This window comes from Bufo gargarizans, chromosome 1 (genome assembly GCF_014858855.1).
Source record: "Bufo gargarizans isolate SCDJY-AF-19 chromosome 1, ASM1485885v1, whole genome shotgun sequence".
Classification (NCBI taxonomy): domain Eukaryota; kingdom Metazoa; phylum Chordata; class Amphibia; order Anura; family Bufonidae; genus Bufo; species Bufo gargarizans.
The window spans coordinates 455479080-455497437 of NC_058080.1; the positions used below are offsets into that span (position 1 = coordinate 455479080).

Genomic DNA, 18358 nt, shown 5'->3' on the forward strand with positions numbered 1-18358 from the left:
ACTTTCTGAAAAGATCTCTAGAATTCCATAAACTCGTGGGCTCTAGCATGGGAAACCCCAAATCTCCCTTATTTATTACCATAGCACCCAAGTTCAAGGTCCCTCTCTGGCCCTGGATTCCATGTATAAACAGAGGATTCTAGCCACTGCTACATCAATTGCTATGATTTACCACGTGACTGCTGCCTGCCTGCATCCTCTTCTGTGACGGCACTGGCAGCATCCATTGTATATGCACTGATACAGGAGAGTCCACTGCTTTCAGCCCTAGCGCAGAAGAGGAGGCATCCAGGGCAGCAGTCACGTGGGTAAATCATGCGACAGCTGCCATCTGGATTGCCATCGTCCACTGTGTTAGAGATTTTATATTCAGAAAGTGGTCAACCCTGACAGTAAGATTGGATAAGAATGAGTGAGTTTGTAATAAAAATGCATCTTGTGACTGACATTCTATAGTATATACAGAGACATTCTCTCGGCACCAAGAAAAACCTTTCCCTAGGCCTACACATAGTGAAAAAAATAAGAGAATTTATGCTTACCTCACCCATCCCCTAGCGCTGCCATTCTGACGGGATCCCCGCTGCTCTCTCACAGGAAATGATTGTGAATGCGGTAATGACCCGGCTCAGCCAGTGATTAGATGAGCATTAGTCCAAGCCATTTCCTGCCTGATCGAAACAGGAGCAAGAAGTGGAGAACAGCAGGGACCCTGGCATCATCGGAGCAACAGGGAATGGGCAAGGGCCATATGCATTCTATTTTTTTCTAGGGTTGTCGCAATACCAAAATTTTTATTCAATTTCGATACCATAAGTATTGCGATACTCGATACCATTCGATACTACGCGAAAAAAATAAAACGACAAAAAAGCAGCGTGCATTCCGCATTTTATGGAACGTCCGGCCCATAATCGGACCAATACTATTTTTTGGGGGGACAAGTTGACTAAAAAATGGCAAATCGCGTGGTTTTGATTTATTTATTTTTATGTTATGGCATTCACCGCATGGGATATAATTTTTTTATATTTTAATAGTTTGCAATTTTTCGGGCATGGCGATATGTAATATGTTTATTGTTTATATATTTTATATGTAAAATTGGGAAAGGGGGTGATTTAAACTGAATATTTTGGTGTTTTTTTTTTTTTTTTCTTTTTTGTTTTTTTTTACTTTTTATTTAAGAACTATTAGCCCCCTTAAGGACTAGAACCTGGGATCGTTTGATCCCTTGTCCTATTCACCCTAATAAAGATCTATTAGGGTGAATAGGACTTTACACTGTCCCTGCTGCCCTGGGCTTTGTGCATACAGCAGCAGGGAGCTTACCATGGCAGCCAGGGCTTCAGTAGCGTCCTGGCTGCCATGGTAACCCATCGGAGCCCCAGGCACCCACCTCCTGTATTTGTATTAATGGGTTAGTTATCTTCATTGGTAGCACAGTGATCACAGCCCCTCTCTCCTCTTATTGGCAGCAGCAGCACAGGGGGGAGGGGGAGACTCCTTCTCCCATGTGCTGCTAAGGAGAACATGGAGCGCTATGAGAGCAGAGCGCACCATGTTCTCTGATACTAGGCTGTGCAGTAGCGCAACTGCACAGCCTAGTATCGGTAAATGTTAAATCCCAGTATCGAATAGATACCGGTACAAAACTATTGATTGGGTATCGATAATTCTATACCCGGTGCAACCCTAGCTTTTTCATTATTTTCAGCCTTGGTAGAAAGTATTTATTTGTGCTGAAATACTCCTTTAATGTGAGTCTACAACCTAACCCCCATTTTATATCGATAAAATGCATAAATAGCATTCCTAATATATACCTGTATTTGAAGGGTGTTTCTATTTATACAAGGCAGTAGTGAGAAGGGTGGTAGATGCCCTGCAGCCCATCAACGGACTTGGGGACTTTTTTGACAGCCTGTGACAGCAGCTTCCTTGGCAGAATTCATTCTTCATGTTCTTGTATTAACAAGTTTTAATTTTTTTGTTTTTTGTTTTTCCATCTGTAGGCAGACATTTGGATAAAGACGTTCTTAAAAAGCTCTTTGAATCTACTCTGAAAAGATGACACTCCCATCCTATCGAAGTGATGATTGGCTGGTCTCCTAAAACATGAATATGCAGTTCTTCTGGATTCTGTCGTTTAGACAGAGAGGGACACGTTTTATCTATAGATTTGTAATATATTGTTAAATATCAAATTACATGTAATAAAACATTTTTTCCCGAGACTCTTAATAGATGACTTACTAAGGCTACTTTCACACTAGCGTTTTAGTTTTCTGGTATTGAGATCTGTCATAGGGGCTCAATACCAGAAAAAAAAAACGCTTCAGTTTTGTCCCCATTCATTGTCAAAGGGGTAAAAAATGAACTGAACAGAGCGGAATGCTCCAAAATGCATTTCGTTCTGTTTAGTTGCGTTCCCAGACCGGAGAACAAACCGCAACATGTTGTATTTTGCTTTCAGTCCTGGGATGCGGAGCAAGACGGATCCGGCATTACCCCCAATGCAAGTCGATGGGGGCGGATTTGTTTTCTCTACCACAATAGAAAACTGATTCGTCCCCTATTGACTTTCAGTGGAGTTAATGACTGACCCGTCTTGTTAAAGATAATACAACCGGATCCGTTCATAACGGACGCAGATGGTTGTATTATCAGTAACGGAAGTGTTTTTGCTGGACCCTGCCGGATCCAGCAAAAACGCTAGTGAGAAAGTAGCCTAATGTGGTTATGAATGCTTCCATAGCAGGTAAATGCTCTAATACTTCACAGCTAAATTTTGTGAAGTATTTTTCTAGTGCAGACATAGTGTAGATAATATTTTCTTTTCCATTAGTATGTGTACAAAATCTAAATGCATGTAATGGCTTTCAATCCCATAAAGGACAGAAAGAAGAGTATTTCTCCTAAAACTTGACATTTAATGATAACTGAAAATGACAAAACTGCAACCAACTAACTGTCTTTTTCTGGTTTTTTTTTCTATTATTATTTCTGTCGGTTGGCCTCAGTTTTCTCATTTTTCGTTATTATCACTTAAAGTTAATTTTTAGGAGAAATACTCTTCTTTTTGTAAAAAGAGTATCCAGCTCAATTCAGGTGAAGTTAAGAATGACCTTTATACCTTTTATTCCAGCGTTAAAATCCGTAATGCAAGTATATATCAATAATATATACTTGCATTACGGATTTTAACGCTGGAATAAAGGTCATTCTTAACTTCACCTGAATTGAGCTGGATACTCTTTTTTTTCAAATTTCTGGACTTTAGCGCATCCAGGTGCGGCATCCGTGCACAAGGGGTGTTCATAACCAACGCAGGTGAGAGCTGCCTTACTACATTATCCACTCTTCTTTTTGTGTTTTGTCCTATTGCTGATTTACTTTTACTTTTGATTAAGTATGAAAGATACCGCGCACTCCTGTCCCTAAACCAGTAAGATGCCCCTGCTAGAAGACCCTTATAACCAATTGTAACATAAGTTACCTTACTAGTGGTTCTCGTTTTGCAACGTTTATCTTTCTCTCTATGCAGTATGGGGATCAAGCTGGGAATGGGTCTGGTTCCTAACATGCGGATCGCGCCCCGGCCGGTGGCGCAATTCCGTGTATATAAGTTATACCTCGCGCTCTCAAGGAGCGAATAGTGACGTCACTATACAAACTACAGATAGTTGCGAGATAGTTGCCAAACTTCCTTCCTGCTTTCACAGGCTGTCATAAAAGTCCCCAAGTCTGTTGATGGGCTACAGCGCAGCTACCATCCTTCTCACTACTGCCTTGTATAAATAGAAACACCCTTCAGATACAGGTATATATTAGGAATGCTATTTATGCATTTTATCTATATAAAATGGGGGTTAGGTTGTTTTAAGGTAACTTATGTTACAATTGGTTAGAAGTGTCTGCGATCTATTTCTAGCAGGGGCATCTTACTGGTTTGGGGAAAGGAGTGCGCGGTATCTTTCATACTTATTCAGTTTTACTTATATTGTGCAGTAGTTTGTGCGGTCCTGCTGCGATACCGCAGTCAATGGTAGAGAAGGAGGGTCTAAGCGCCAGGGAGACACTATAGCATACTGGTGATTCCTTTTACTTTTACCTTGACTTTCTGGTAGTGGACAGACCAGCTACTGTGAATTACATCAGTCCCATAGAACTGAATTCATCTCTGGGCCTACACACGCACTACCACTCCATTCAGAGAGGGGACTCTGGGCCCCCTCGTTCTCAGGATCTCCGAGAGTTCCAGCTGTCAAACCTCCTGTGATCTGATATTTATCACCTATCCTGTCGAAAGGTGATGAACTTCATCCTGTTGGTAGGTGATAAACTTTTTATTGTGCGATAACCCCCTTTAAATTGTTCATTAGTTTAAGTACAGTTTAATTACTGGCGGCAGCACATCTTACAAGGGCCATGTGCTACTGACAAGCAGTCATTTTGATGTCTGTATAAGTGATCCGATTTAGCTGGCAAACAAAATGTTTATATAGGGCAATATTTGGGAACAAGCGTTTAGAAATCGGTTCAATAGAGAGTGAAGGGGAGGTCTTGTTACATCATGTGAGAGTGGACGGGAGGCAGCGGACTGATCACAGCATACAGACCTCTAGCTCCATATTATCCACTCGGCATGGCCTCGCATACAAAACTGTGCCTGTGTTTGTCTGCAAACCACTGATGCACAAAATATGGATACCTTCAGTGTGTATTCAGCGATTTTTTTTAAAGGTTAACTTGCTTGGCCCCACAGATATATAAATAGGTAGGTTTTTGTGCGCAATAAATGTTCTATGGATAAGGGATCTCTTTCATTCATCATACTCCATGGTCAATGCCACACTCCCTGACACTGAATTGGCCTTTGTGTGTGGCTGGGAATTGGATTTAGGGGAATTAATTACCCTGGAACAATGCCATGACTGTTGTATAGTGACTAGCAAAGGAAGTTGGCAAGTGACGCTGATGGAGACATCATTGAAAGTAGTTCATAGAGTATTTATGGTACCCTCTAGGTCGCATTATCTACCCTACGGTAACATTCTCCACATATGGTGGACCTGCCCTATAGCTAGGCAATTTTGGACTAACATCCATTTGGACGTATTTCCTAAGGTTATTCCTCTTTCAGCACCTGTTTACCTGTTAGGTTTTAAACCTCCAGCATCAACTACTATAAGCTTCTACAATATATATTGATGGCCGCAAGGATACATGTTGCTTCCAGATGGAGATGCCCTCCTTATCCATCTTAGTGATATAGAGAATCAACTAAATATTACTTTATGAGAAGCTTAATTTCTGATTCTAGGGAGCAGTTCTCTAAGATATGGAATCCATGGATGAACTGTGCTACTTCCCCTAACCTGACATACTTCTTGTCTTTATGATCATATGAGGATATTAAATTAAGACTCAACTTCTTCTTTCTACCCCATTTCCCATATGTGTGCTTTGTTGGGAGAGCCATGGGCGCTAAGCCTCTTTGATGCTGATGATGTTCTCCTGTTACTTTATATTAAACTGAGACTGGCTTATAATTTAGCATTGCAGTACTCTGCTTCTTTTCAATGTCATCTTGTTCTTCTTTTTTGTTTAAAAATAATATTTTTGTGCTTACTTTGTAATTCCTTACAATTTCATCAATAAAATGTTTTGAAACCTAATTGAGAGAAATGTAACCTTTGCAGAAATAATGCAGGTGGAAGCGAAGGAATCAGAATGAACAGAACAGACACTACATCGAATATACATCTACAGCTTCCTAAAGTGATTGGGAATATTTTCATTTTGTAATGGTTAGTCATTCAGTCATGGGAAAGTAAGGATCCCTCTTGTAGTGAAGTGTGTTCATGTAGACCTATTCATTTCTGATGTTCATAAACGGTATATAAATATAAAGGTGATGGTAATTGAACAAAATAAATGAACCATTTAATTCTGCAGCAATTTATTAAACAAATTACCAGATCACAGATTACCATATATTTATCTCTACATTAATGACCTAAAATTAGAATCCGAGACACAAGATACATTTTAGAATGATAAAAATGTCAATATAGGGATTGTTTCTACGTAACATTCGGTGGTTTTGACACTCAAAAGTGTGAAATTAGTGATGTACATACACCCTTGGGCTGAGTTTACATAATCTTTGTGCTCTTTTGCAGATGTGTTCCTGGGGGTTTATTTTTTAAATGCAATTAAAGGGGATGTCTGGGATTACTATTACACTACAGAGCTGCTCTGAAGGGCTGAATTTTCTGTGCTTAAAACGCTATTCTCTTCACAGGCATTGCGCAAAATGAATAGTATATTACTGAAAATGAAGAAAACATTGCACCATTTTCCAAAATCAGCATAAATAATATGTTCACTATATTGTGCGGCTTATTATGATTACAGGGATACCAAATACTGTTTTGTGATATTTCATACTAAATATATTACAAACACTGTAATGGTTTTTCTGTCATTATTATTATTATTATTATGTTTTTTTTTTGTAACAATAGCTTTGCACAAAATTATAACTTTTTCCATAAAAGCTGAAAAGTAAAAAATTCTATTTATCTGCCATAACTTTCACTATAAAGATTAGTTTACAGGTCTCAATTAGGTTTGAACCCCAGACCCTTCTGTACAGTTAGCAGAACACCGCCTTGAGAGGCAAGGTAATTAATAATGTTGTGTCTACAGGACAGAGCCTTACTAGCCTTGCCACGCCGATGTAGATGTGATGTCATCGAGATAGGGAACCAACACAGTGGAAAATTTCATGTGACTACAATAGAGTTCAGATAAATGGGGCAATACAGATAAGTAATCGTTATTAGTAAGTGATGCATTGTTTCCTGTCAATTGATGCTGAACATTGCAGAACTGGAATAATCCTTTAATACCACATAGGTTTAGTAAGTAAGTCTTCCTCTACAAAGTTCACCTGTTTTTCTTCCTGTTTGACATTTATCAACACTGCCATTCCCATGTGCCAGTCTTGATCCTCTGTCCGCCAGAGTAAGATGCTCGCAATTTATTAAGAGGCATATGACGTAAGTAAACTGAAAGCATTTGAAGACGGATCCGCCTTCAAAATGCGGTCAGTGTTACTATGGCAGCCAGGACGCTATTAAAGTCCTGGTTGCCATAGTAGTAGTCGGGGGCGGGGGAGCGGTATACTTACAGTCCGTGCGGCTCCCGGGGCGCTTCAGAATGACGTCAGAGCGCCCCATGCGCATGGATGACGTGCCATGCGATCACGTCATCCATGTGCGTTGGGCGCCCTGACGTCACTCTGAAGCGCCCCAGGAGCCGCACGGACGGTAAGTATACTGCTCCCCCGCTCCCCACTACACTTTACCATGGCTGCCAGGACTTTTGCGTCCCGGCAGCCATGGTAACCCTTCAGAAAAAGCTAAACGTCAGATCTGGCAATTCCAGATCCGGCCTTGCGGCAAGTGTTCAGGATTTTTGGCCGGAGCAAAAAGCGCAGCATGCTGCGGTATTTTCTCCGGCCAAAAAACGTTCCGGTCCTGAACTGAAGACATCCTGATGCATCCTGAACGGATTTCTCTCCATTCAGAATGCATTAGGATAAAACTGATCAGGATTCTTCCGGCATAGAGCCCCGACGACGGAACTCTATGCCGGAAGAAAAGAACGCAGGTGTGAAAGAGCCCTAAAAATGGCATAGAAAATGGTGAATGAGATGGGCCTGCCTGCCAGCCGATCCCCTTCCTCGCCCACACATCGTCCACCATTGTAGACCTGAGCGGGGCAAAGTCCCAGATAGCAGTGCAACTAACCGCTGCGCCGCTATCTGCGCCTGAAATGCACCTAATTTAGGTGTATTTCAGCCTAATAAATGACCCCCTCAGTTTCTAGAGTAAGTTATAGTAAATCTATCCCTGACGGCATAGTCGAGCTCTTACACTGCAGTGGGAGAATTGGATATTCCTATATGTGATTAAAGAGGACCTGTAACCTCTCACACCTGTCTGTTTTAGCAACTTACCTGCATTCTCCTTGTGATTAACAATTTTGGTTCATTTATTCCTCTATGAATCTATGTTGTACAATTAATTATTTCTTCTAAAAGTTATGAAAAAATTACTAGCAGTGAAGATGTAGATGGGTTTTGCCAGTTGGTTTGGCACTGGGAGCACTCATTGGATAGTGTCAGACTGTGCAGGGACACACCCGTAGGTGGTAACACCCATTTGGACCTTCATTGCAAACTGCTATCAATTAATTTATAATCTCTAGCATGAATAATAAAGGACTGGCACAATACAGTCACAAGAATAGATGCTCCTGAATTATTACACGGGGAGTGCGTGCAAGTAGTTACTAAAACAGACATATTAGGGGAGGTTACAGGTTCTCTATACAATGTCCAGTGTAAAGATTATTCTTTGTGGAATGCAAATCTTCAGAGCAAGCTTTATACACTGAGTGAGCAAAGAATTGTGAAGATTTTAGCGCTGAAGTCTGCAGAAATGTGAATGCAACTCTTGTCTAGAACACCAGCTGTATCTCAGGATTGGTCCAGGAACAGACAACCAATGCTGGTAACCTGGGGCCAATTAAGTAAAAAAAAAAAAAAAAAAAACACAACTTGCGTTTTGTGGTTCCACCTTTCCCTGGTTGCTGCTTTGTCCCGGGATGCTCCCAGTCACTGGAAATTGATTGGTCTCATATCTGCTGCAGGCAATGACTGGCCTCAGCGGTGACATGTGCTTGAACAGCATGTCAATGCTAGTGATGTGACTTTCTAGCACGTGACCACTGAGTCCAGTCATTGACCACAGTGGTCATGAGATCAAGCAACTTCTGTTACGGAAGGGAATGGGCAGTGGTGTGGGACCACGGACAGGTGAGGTATTTTTTTTATTGACCACAGTTTACCACCATTGGGGTTGTCTGCTTTAAGGCCATACTACCCCCTTTAACCACCTCAGCCCTCCTAGCTTAAACACCCTTAATGACCAGACCACTTTTTACAATTCTGCACTACACTACTTTCACCGTTTATTGCTCGGTCATGCAACTTACCACCAAATTAATTTAACCTCCTTTCCTTCTCACTAATAGAGTTTTCATTTGGTGGTATTTCATTGCTGCTGACATTTAATTTTTTTTTGTTATTAATCGAAATTTAACGAAATTTTTCACTTTCAGTTGTAAATTATTTTTTTAAAAAACGACATCTATATATAAATTTTTCGCTAAATTTATTGTTCTACATGTCTTTTGATAAAAAAAAAATGGTTTGGGTAAAAGTTATAGCGTTTACAAACTATGGTACAAAAATGTGAATTTCTGCTTTCTGAAGCAGCTCTCACTTTCTGAGCACCTGTCATGTTTCCTGAGGTTCTACAATGCCCAGACAGTAGAAAAACCCCACAAATAACCCCATTTTGGAAAGTAGACACCCAAAGGTATTCGCTGATGGGCATAGTGAGTTCATAGAACTTTTTATTTTTTGTCACAAGTTTGCGGAAAATTATGATTTTTTATTTATTTTTTCCTTACAAAGTCTCATATTCCACTAACTTGTGACAAAAAATGAAAACTTCCATGAACTCACTATGCCCATCACGAAATACCTTGGGGTGTCTTCTTTCCAAAATGGGGTCACTTGTGGGGTAGTTCTACTGCCCTGGCATTTTAGGGGCCCTAATGTGTGAGAAGTAGTTTGAAATCACAATGTGTAAAAAATGCCCTGTGAAATCCGAAAGGTGCTCTTTGGAATGTGGGCCCCTTTGCCCACCTAGGCTGCAAAAAAGTGTCACACATGTGGTATCGCCGTACTCAGGAGAAGTTGGGCAATGTGTTTTGGGGTGTCATTTTACATATACCCATGCTGGGTGAGAGAAATATCTCGGTCAAATGCCAACTTTGTATAAAGAATGGGAAAAGTTGTCTTTTGCAGAGATATTTCTCTCACCCAGCATGGGTATATGTAAAATGACACCCCAAAACACATTGCCCAACTTCTCCTGAGTACGGCGATACCACATGTGTGACACTTTTTTGCAGCCTAGATGCGCAGAGGGGCCCACATTCCTTTTAGGAGGGCATTTTTAGACATTTGGATCCCAGACTTCTTCTCACGCTTTAGGGCCCCTAAAATGCCAGGGCAGTATAAATACCCCACATCTGACCCCATTTTGGAAAGAAGACACCCCAAGGTATTCAATAAGGGGCATGGCGAGTTCATAGAAATGTTTTATTTTTTTTTGGCACAAGTTAGCGGAAATTGATTTATTTATTTTTTGTTTGTGAGAAAAAAAAAAAAGTCTGCCTTTCCGCTAACTTGGGACAAAAATTTCAATTTTTCATGGACTCAATATGCCCCTCAGCGAATACCTTGGGGTGTCTTCTTTCCAAAATGGGGTCATTTGTGGGGTGTTTGTACTGCCCTGGCATTTGAGGGTCTCCGCAATCATTACATGTATGGCCAGTATTAGGAGTTTCTGCTATTCTCCTTATATTGAGCATACAGGTAATGAGATTTTTATTTTATTTTTCCGTTCAGCCTCTGGGCTGACTTTTGTGTAATCTGACAGCAGCGCAATGCTTCTGTCAGAATGCACATCAGTGCTGCAGCTAGTCGATCGGTTGGTCCACCTGGAAGGTAAAAAAAACAAAAGAAAAAAGAAAAAAAAACAGGCCGCAACGCAATAAATTTATTAACTTTATAATAACATTTGAACGGAACATATAAACTTTATTTAACTTTTTGAACAGAACGTTAACTTTTTTGCTTACTGGTGATTTTTTAAATTTTTTTTAAATTTTTTTTTTTAACCTTTATAGGACAAACCTCTCCTTCCCCATGGGACAATGTGCAAAGCGCAAATCGCCCAAAGATGTGGCGAAGTACATTATGCACTTTGTTTCAGGTGAAAGGAGAGGTTTGCAGCAGCTCTGTGTGAATGGGCCCTAATAGTCCTGTGTGCCTGTCCTGTGAGATGCAATCCCTATGCTAAGTATACCTGAGTGTGGTACTTCCAGAAACACTCCCCTAAGTATAGGGCAGGGTGGTCAGGGCAGTCAGGACAGAAATAGCGGGTGTCATGCCTTATTCCACTCCTGCTACAGACACAACATCTTTTTCGGGGTGACGGTTGGGTTGAGGTACCAGCAACGACATTGGGGAAATGTCGCTCGTGTAGACGGCTCACTACACTGGTGGATGGGGCCACGGAACCTCCTGGATACAGGAGGTTCTCGATGATCTCTTCCTGAAATTTGAGGAAGGATCCTGTTCTGCCAGCCTTACTGTAGAGAACAAAACTATTATATGCAGCCAATTGAATTAAATATACAGACACCTTCTTATACCAGCGTCTGGTGCGTTGGGAAACTAAATAAGGAGCCAACATCTGGTCATTCAAGTCCACCCCTCCCATGAGCGAATTATAGTCATGGACACAGAGGGGCTTTTCAATGACATTGGTTGCTCATTCAATTTGTATTGTCGTGTCCGCGTGAATGGAGGAGAGCATGTAAACGTCACGCTTGTCTCTCCATTTCACCGCGATCAGTTCTTTATTACCTAAGGCAGCCCTCTCCCCCCTTGCAAGACGGGTGGTAACGAGCCGTTGGGGGAAGCCCCGGCGACACGGTGCCACAGCAGCCAATCTGTTCTAGGAACAAATGCCTGAAGAGGGGCACACTTGTGTAGAAATTGTCCACATAAAGATGGTACACCAAGTCCCAGACTGTCTTCCCACTGCTCCCCAGGTAGTCAGGGCACCCGACCGGCTCCAGGGTCTGATCTTTTACCTCATAGATCTGAAATTTGTGGGTATAGCCTGTGGCCCTTTCACAGAGCTTATACAATTTGACCCCATACCGGGCGCGCTTGCTTGGGATGTATTGTTTGAAGCCAAGGCGCCCGGTAAAATGTATAAGGGACTCGTCTACGCAGATGTTTTGCTCAGGGGTATACAAATCTGCAAATTTGGTGTTGAAGTGGTCTATGAGGGGCCGAATTTTGTGGAGCCGGTCAAAAGCTGGGTGGCCTCTGGGATGGGAGGTGGTGTTGTCGCTAAAGTGCAGGAAACGCAGGGTGGCCTCAAATTGTGCCCTGGACATGGCAGCAGAGATGTGATGAATTGGGTTCGTGGACCAATATGTCGGCAATTCATGCTTTTTGGTTAGACCCATGTTGAGGAGAAGGCCCAGAAAAATTTTTCATTCGGAAACTTGGATGGGTTTCCACCGGAAAGGCTGGGCATAATAGCTTCCTGGGTTGGCGGCTATAAATTGAGTGGCATACCGATTTGTTTCTGCCACGACTATGTCCAAGAGCTCCGCAGTCAAGATCAGCTCAAACAATCCCAGTGCCGAACCGATCTGAGCTGTCTCAACCGGAACTCCAGACTGGGCGGTGAAAGGGGGAACTAATGGTGCGGCTGAAGTTGGGGACTGCCAATCAGGGTTTGCCAGCACCTCAGGGGCTCTACGGGCCTGTCTGTGCGTTGGCTGCGACGGGGTAACTATTGCACGTGCCACCGTACCAGCTTCAACTGCCCTTCTGGTGCTCGCCACTTCACCATGTTGTACGGCAGTGCTGGTACTAGGTCCAGGGTGGGCTGCGCTGCTTGTGTATGCCTCACCACGTAATCCGACAGCGCCAGCCCCACTCTGCTGCCCTTGAAGCGGATCCTGCGCAACCTGTGGTGTAGCAACACGGGGCCGGGTACGCCTGTTGGTATCAGGGACCTCAACCTCTTCGTCCGAACTTTGGGTCAGAGAGCCACTGCTTTCTACAGGTTCATATTCTGACCCGCTGGATTCGTCAGATGAGGGTTCCCATTCCTCATCCGACTGGGTCAGAAGCCTGTAGGCCTCTTCAGAAGAATACCCCTTGTTTGACATTTGGACTACTAAATTTAGGGGGTATTCCCTGAGACTACCCAAGAAAAAAAGCAAGCCTGTCTTACAAATGGGAGGCTAGCAAAGTACCGGAGGCCGCTGCGATTGATAAAAAATATCAAAACTGATTTTTTTTATCGCCGCTGCGCTTGTAAAGTGATTGTGCAGTGATAAAAAAAAATTCTATTTTTTTGTCACTGCGACGGGGTGGGCGTGGGTGAACGCACGTGTGGGCGACCGATCAGGCCTGATCGGGCAAACACTGTGTTTTGGGTGGAGGGTGAACTAAGGTGACACTAATACTATTATAGATCTGACTGTGATCAGTTCTGATCACTTACAGATACTATAAAAGTACAAATGCTGATTAGCGATACGCTAAACAGTGACTGTGGTGCGGTGGGCTGGTCGCTAAACGATCGCTAACTACCTAACCAAGGGGCCTAAACTATCAGTCAATACCAGTTGAAAAAAAGTGACAGTTTACACTGATCACTTTTTTCCCTTTCACTAGGTAATTGACAGGGGTGATCAAGGTGTTAATTGGGGTGATGGGGGGGGTGATCTGAGGCTAAGTGTAGTGTTTGGTGTGTACTCGCTGTGATGTCTGCTCCTCTGCTGAGACCAACCGACCAAAAGAACCAGCAGAGGAGCAGAGAAGCCATTTAACACCTTATATTTATAAATATAAGGTGTTAAATGGCCTGTGATTAAATTTTTTTAAAAATCATCAGCCTGCAAGCGATGATCATTGGCTGGCAAGCTGATGATGTAACCCCCCTCGAACTTTTGCCGGCCCGCGATGCGCATGCGCGGGCCGGCTGTGAGCGTCATCTCGCGAGATGACGCATATATGCGTGACTCTGCCTCAGACAGCCGCCTCCGGACTGCGATCCTGCGTTAGGCGGTCTGGAGGCGGTTAAGATATACTGGGAAAATTATAAAATTCATCAAACAAGTCATTTGATAGTTTTGTACTTTGAATATTCTTCTTTACGTTAGGCTACTTTCACATCTGCGTTTTCCTTTCCGAATTTTGAGATCCGTCATAGGAACCGTCAAACGCTTTAGTTTTGTCCCCATTCATTGTCAATGAGGACAAAACTGAACAAAACGGAACTGATTGCACCAGAATGTATTCTGTTTTGTTGGGTTCCCACGCCAGACACAAAACCGCCGTAAGAGTGCCAGCATAAAAAAAAAAAAATGTTAGTCAATGGTGCTGGATCCATTTTTTTCGGACACGTGCTCATTGACTTACAATGGTATTTGATGCCAGCGTGTTGATTTTTGATATAATACAATCAGATCCGTTCTGAACAGATGCAGCGGGTTGTATTATTCAAACAGATGCGTTTTTCTCCAGTTTTGAGATCCTCTGGAAGATCTCAAAACCGGAAAGGAAAACGCAGATGGTAAAGTAGCTTTATCCTGAACATAAACATTTCCAAAATTGGTCTGGTTTACAGGATGTCCATTTTTTTGTATCTGCATATCAAAGATGGTGAAGAGCTCTTCTTTGAATTACACAGACTTTATAGGGGTGAGGCTGTAATGTCGTTTTTACAATATACTTTGTATTAACTTCTGTCACTCCTTCTGGAAGTTGGAATCTGAATGTCCTCATTAGAGTAATGAAGAAAATGACCAATTCAAATCGTGCCAATTGCTCTCCCAGACATATTCTGTGTCCTGTAATAAAATGCAATAATTTAAATGTATTAATAGTTTTCCAACATGTATTTTTTTTTAAATGGGTAAGGCTCGATTGTGCTCCTGCACTGCATGTTTGGCATATAAGCTGGTAAATGCTCCCAACACATACACCTAACATGCCCATAGGCTTCTATGGCACCCACATCCTTTTGGGCATACCTCTGATCAGCATGTGTTGGTATACCTTTTTCATAATTGTATTAAAAAGCATAGTCGCATACATCGGGGGATACAGTCATTCCAGAGAATAGCAGGCATGAATAGAGTCCACGACTATGTTCACATGACAAAAATACGTTGCATAGAACAGGCATTCCACATGGCATAACATGCGGCCAAACAGCTTCCCATTGATTTCAGTGCACATGGTCGTGTTGTTAATGCTTTAGAAGTGGCAGGTCACTTCTTTGAAGAACATTTTAGCTACATTTCCCATTGAAGTCAATGGAAAAATGCCAAAATACATCACGTATTTGGCAGTGTTTACACCTCCAAAAATGACCTGTTCTCAAAGGCAGATTACCCTTCTGATCTGCTACTGTTTTTTCAACGTCTTTTGCCGTGTGAACATAGCCCAAGACATGGCAATTAAAATTGGATGTACATAAAATCAACTGATTATCGCTCTGGATTCATTTGTAAATGGCATTGTCTCAGATTTACCAAGCCTGTAGGTGCTGTAAGCTTAAACAGGCTGTCCTGACCTGCATCAGATTTATCACAGTGAATCGGAGCTGTTGCAGGCCTAGGCACTTTGTCCAACTCTGTACCATCTATTGGGTTACTTTGAGACAGAAATTTTGCCAGAAATTTGGTTCAATTTTGATGCAAATGGAGTGCATCTTAGACCACACCATCTTTCCAGTGAAGCCCTACCTATTCCCTGCTATGTCCAACCCTCTGATCCAAAAATATTCTTGCCACTTTGCAGATGGATTCTAGGCACAGCCACATTAATTCTGGGCCACTGTCTTCTTTAGACTTCCTTTTAAGCGAAGGCCGAATTCAAACTTTATTTATTTAGTCAGTTATTTCCATCAGTTATTGTGAGCCAAAACGGGACCCTAATGGATCCATCTGTGTCCCGTTATGCAAGACTGAAAACAAAGTCCTGTTGACAGGACTTTTTTCCCCTGTTTTGCATAACGGAAACCAGACAGATCCGTCAGCCTTTTAAAGGCTTCCGTTTTGCATTCCGTCATAATACAAGTCTATAGGCAGCATAACGGATCCCTTCCGTCTTATGGATTCCGTTATTTTCCGTTATAACAATTTTATAGCGGAAAGCCATAATGGAATCCAGAATGCAGATGTGAACCCACCCAAACCGTGTTAATCTTTCATGATGCAAGCAGAAACGCTCTAAGGCTACTTTCACACTAGCGTTTCTATTTTCCAGTATTGAGATGCGTCATAGGGTCTCAATACCGGAAATAAACGCTTCTATTCTGTCCCCATTCATTGTCAATGGGGACAAAACGTAACTGAACAGAACGGAATGCTCCAAAATACATTCTGTTCCGTTTGGTTGCATTCCCATACCGGAGAGATCTGATTAAGTGGAATTCGATCCGAATTTCAGGAATTATTTGATTCGCACCGAATCCGAATTTTCTCACGTTTTGTGGTAATGAATCGCATTTTTTCTTAAAATGGCTGCTGCACATGTTAGGACATGAAGCAAGGAACTCTGGGAATGAGGGATCACCCACAATGCCATGCATGCAGCCAATCAGCAGCCAGCCAGCCCTGTAATGTCACAGCCATATAAATAGCCTCAGCCATCTTGGATTTAGACATTTTCCAGTGTACTTAGTGCAGGGAGAGATGTCAGCAGGCACTAGGGAAATTGCTAGGAAAGATGAAAAAACTTCTATTTTGCTCAATAGAAGTTCAGGGAAAGAGCATTAGAAGTGTAGGGAAAGGATAGGGAGGAATTATTACACAGTAGTGAAGCAGAACAGGGTCCAATAGGGGAGGTTACAGCCTGGGTAATAGGAGAAATCCTATTACACCTTGCTGCACTGACTGGGGATCCAAATTGCCATTATACAGCTGCTTTCAGGTTTGCAAAAGATGATACCTCTGTAATTCCAGCAAACCGTTCTCTTTATTGGGGTCTTATTAGCCATTGTGTGGTGCAGTTATATATATGTTCTAAAGCCTTTTTTGTCATTTATTAGTGGGGGGAGGAAAAAAGGGGCTTATTAGCCGTTGTGTGTTGAAGTGAGAAAATTAAAGCCCTTTTTGGTGTGTACTAGTGGCAAAAAACAAAACTGTTTTTGGCGATCACGGCCGCAGTTATATGTTCTAAAGCGCTTTTTTGGCGTGTATTAGTGGGGGGAAAAGGGGCTTATTAGCTGTTGTGTGGTGAAGTGAGAAAATGACGGCCCTTTTTGGCGTGTATTAGTGGGGAAAAAAACAGTTTTTGCTGTTCACAGCCGCAGTTTTATATGTTCTAAAGCCTTTTTTTGGCGTGTATTAGTGCGGTGGAAATATGGGGCTTATTAGCCGTTGTGTCGTGAAGTGAGAAAATTACAACTCTTTTTTGCATGTATTAATTTCTTTTTTATTTACCTACTAGACATTAAAGGGGTTATCCCATCATAATGATCACTGTTAAATCTGTTAATGATTTGACAGTGATCATTTTTGTAAATATACTTTATGAACAAATTCCCACCGATTAGGATAAAATTCACCCCCACTTACCTTATTGTTGTGACTCGGTCTCCCCTGGTTACGACCACCGCTCTTCTCCAAAATCCCGATGGTCGCGCTTGCCCAGAAGACTCCTTCTTTTCTCCCGGCCGGTCCGCTCGCTGTCCTGAACGCGCACGCTGCCGCGCATGCGCGACGGTGACTTCTTCCCGGCCAGAATAGTACAGAGCTGCGTACAAGTCACCATTGCGCATGCGTGGCGGCGTGCGCGTTCAGTCCAGCGCGCGGCACGGCCGGGAGAAGACTTCAATCAAGATGAAGCCCGCCCCCAGCCAGAATCCAGGAAGTGAACGCGCAGTGGCAGCAGGTAAGTTTAAAAACGCAAAGTGGGATAACCCCTTTAAGTCCGTTACAATAACGGGCGCTAGAACATTACTGCAGAAACATTAGTAGGAACAGTCTATATTAGGCTCCTTTCACACGACCGTTTTTTTTAGCGTTCTGTTTGCGGGCCATTTTTTGCGTTCTGTATACGGTCATTTATTTCATTGGTTCCGCAAAAAAAACGGAATGTACTCCGTATGCATTCCGTTTACGTTCCGTTGACAGATAGAACATGTCCTATTATTGCCCGCAAATCACGTTCCGTGGCTCCATTGAAGTCAATGGGTCCGCCAAAAAAACTGAACACATACGGAATGTATCCGTTCCCTTTTTGCAGAACCATCCATTGAAAATGTTATGCCCGTCCCAATTTTTTCTATGTAATTACTGTATACTGTATATGCCATACGGAAAAACGGAACAGAAACGCAATGGAAACAAAAAAAATGGAACAACGAATCCGTGAAAAACGGACCGCACAATACTGAAAAAGCCATACGGTCATGTGAAAGAGGCCTTAAATGGCACTGACTGGTGGCTGAGACGGCTGGCACTGACTGGTGGTGCGAAGACTGCTAACAGCGACTGGTGGCTGAGACTGCTGTCAGCGACTTGTGGTTTAGACTGCTGGCACTAACTGGTGGCTGAGACTGCTGGCACTGTTACTGGGGCTAGCGGCACTGACTGATGG

The 18358-nt window shown here is 42.5% G+C and overlaps 2 protein-coding genes across 2 annotated transcripts in view; one reads left to right on the forward strand and one right to left on the reverse strand.

Moving 5' to 3' along the window:
• LOC122922164 (COBW domain-containing protein 2-like) overlaps positions 1–3103 on the forward strand; it is a 102658-nt gene extending 99555 nt beyond the window's left edge. Inside the window, exon 16 of the mRNA XM_044272675.1 lies at positions 2016–3103. Within this exon, the coding sequence (XP_044128610.1) occupies positions 2016–2074 (59 nt within the window). The 3' untranslated portion in view covers positions 2075–3103. The remainder of the gene's footprint in view (positions 1–2015) is intronic.
• Positions 3104–13709: 10606 nt separating this feature from the next.
• The window catches only part of LOC122922169 (cytochrome P450 2J6-like), a 79997-nt gene continuing 75348 nt past the window's right edge, over positions 13710–18358 (reverse strand). The window contains exon 9 of the mRNA XM_044272686.1: positions 13710–14598. Coding sequence (XP_044128621.1) covers positions 14402–14598 — 197 coding nt within the window. The 3' untranslated portion in view covers positions 13710–14401. The remainder of the gene's footprint in view (positions 14599–18358) is intronic.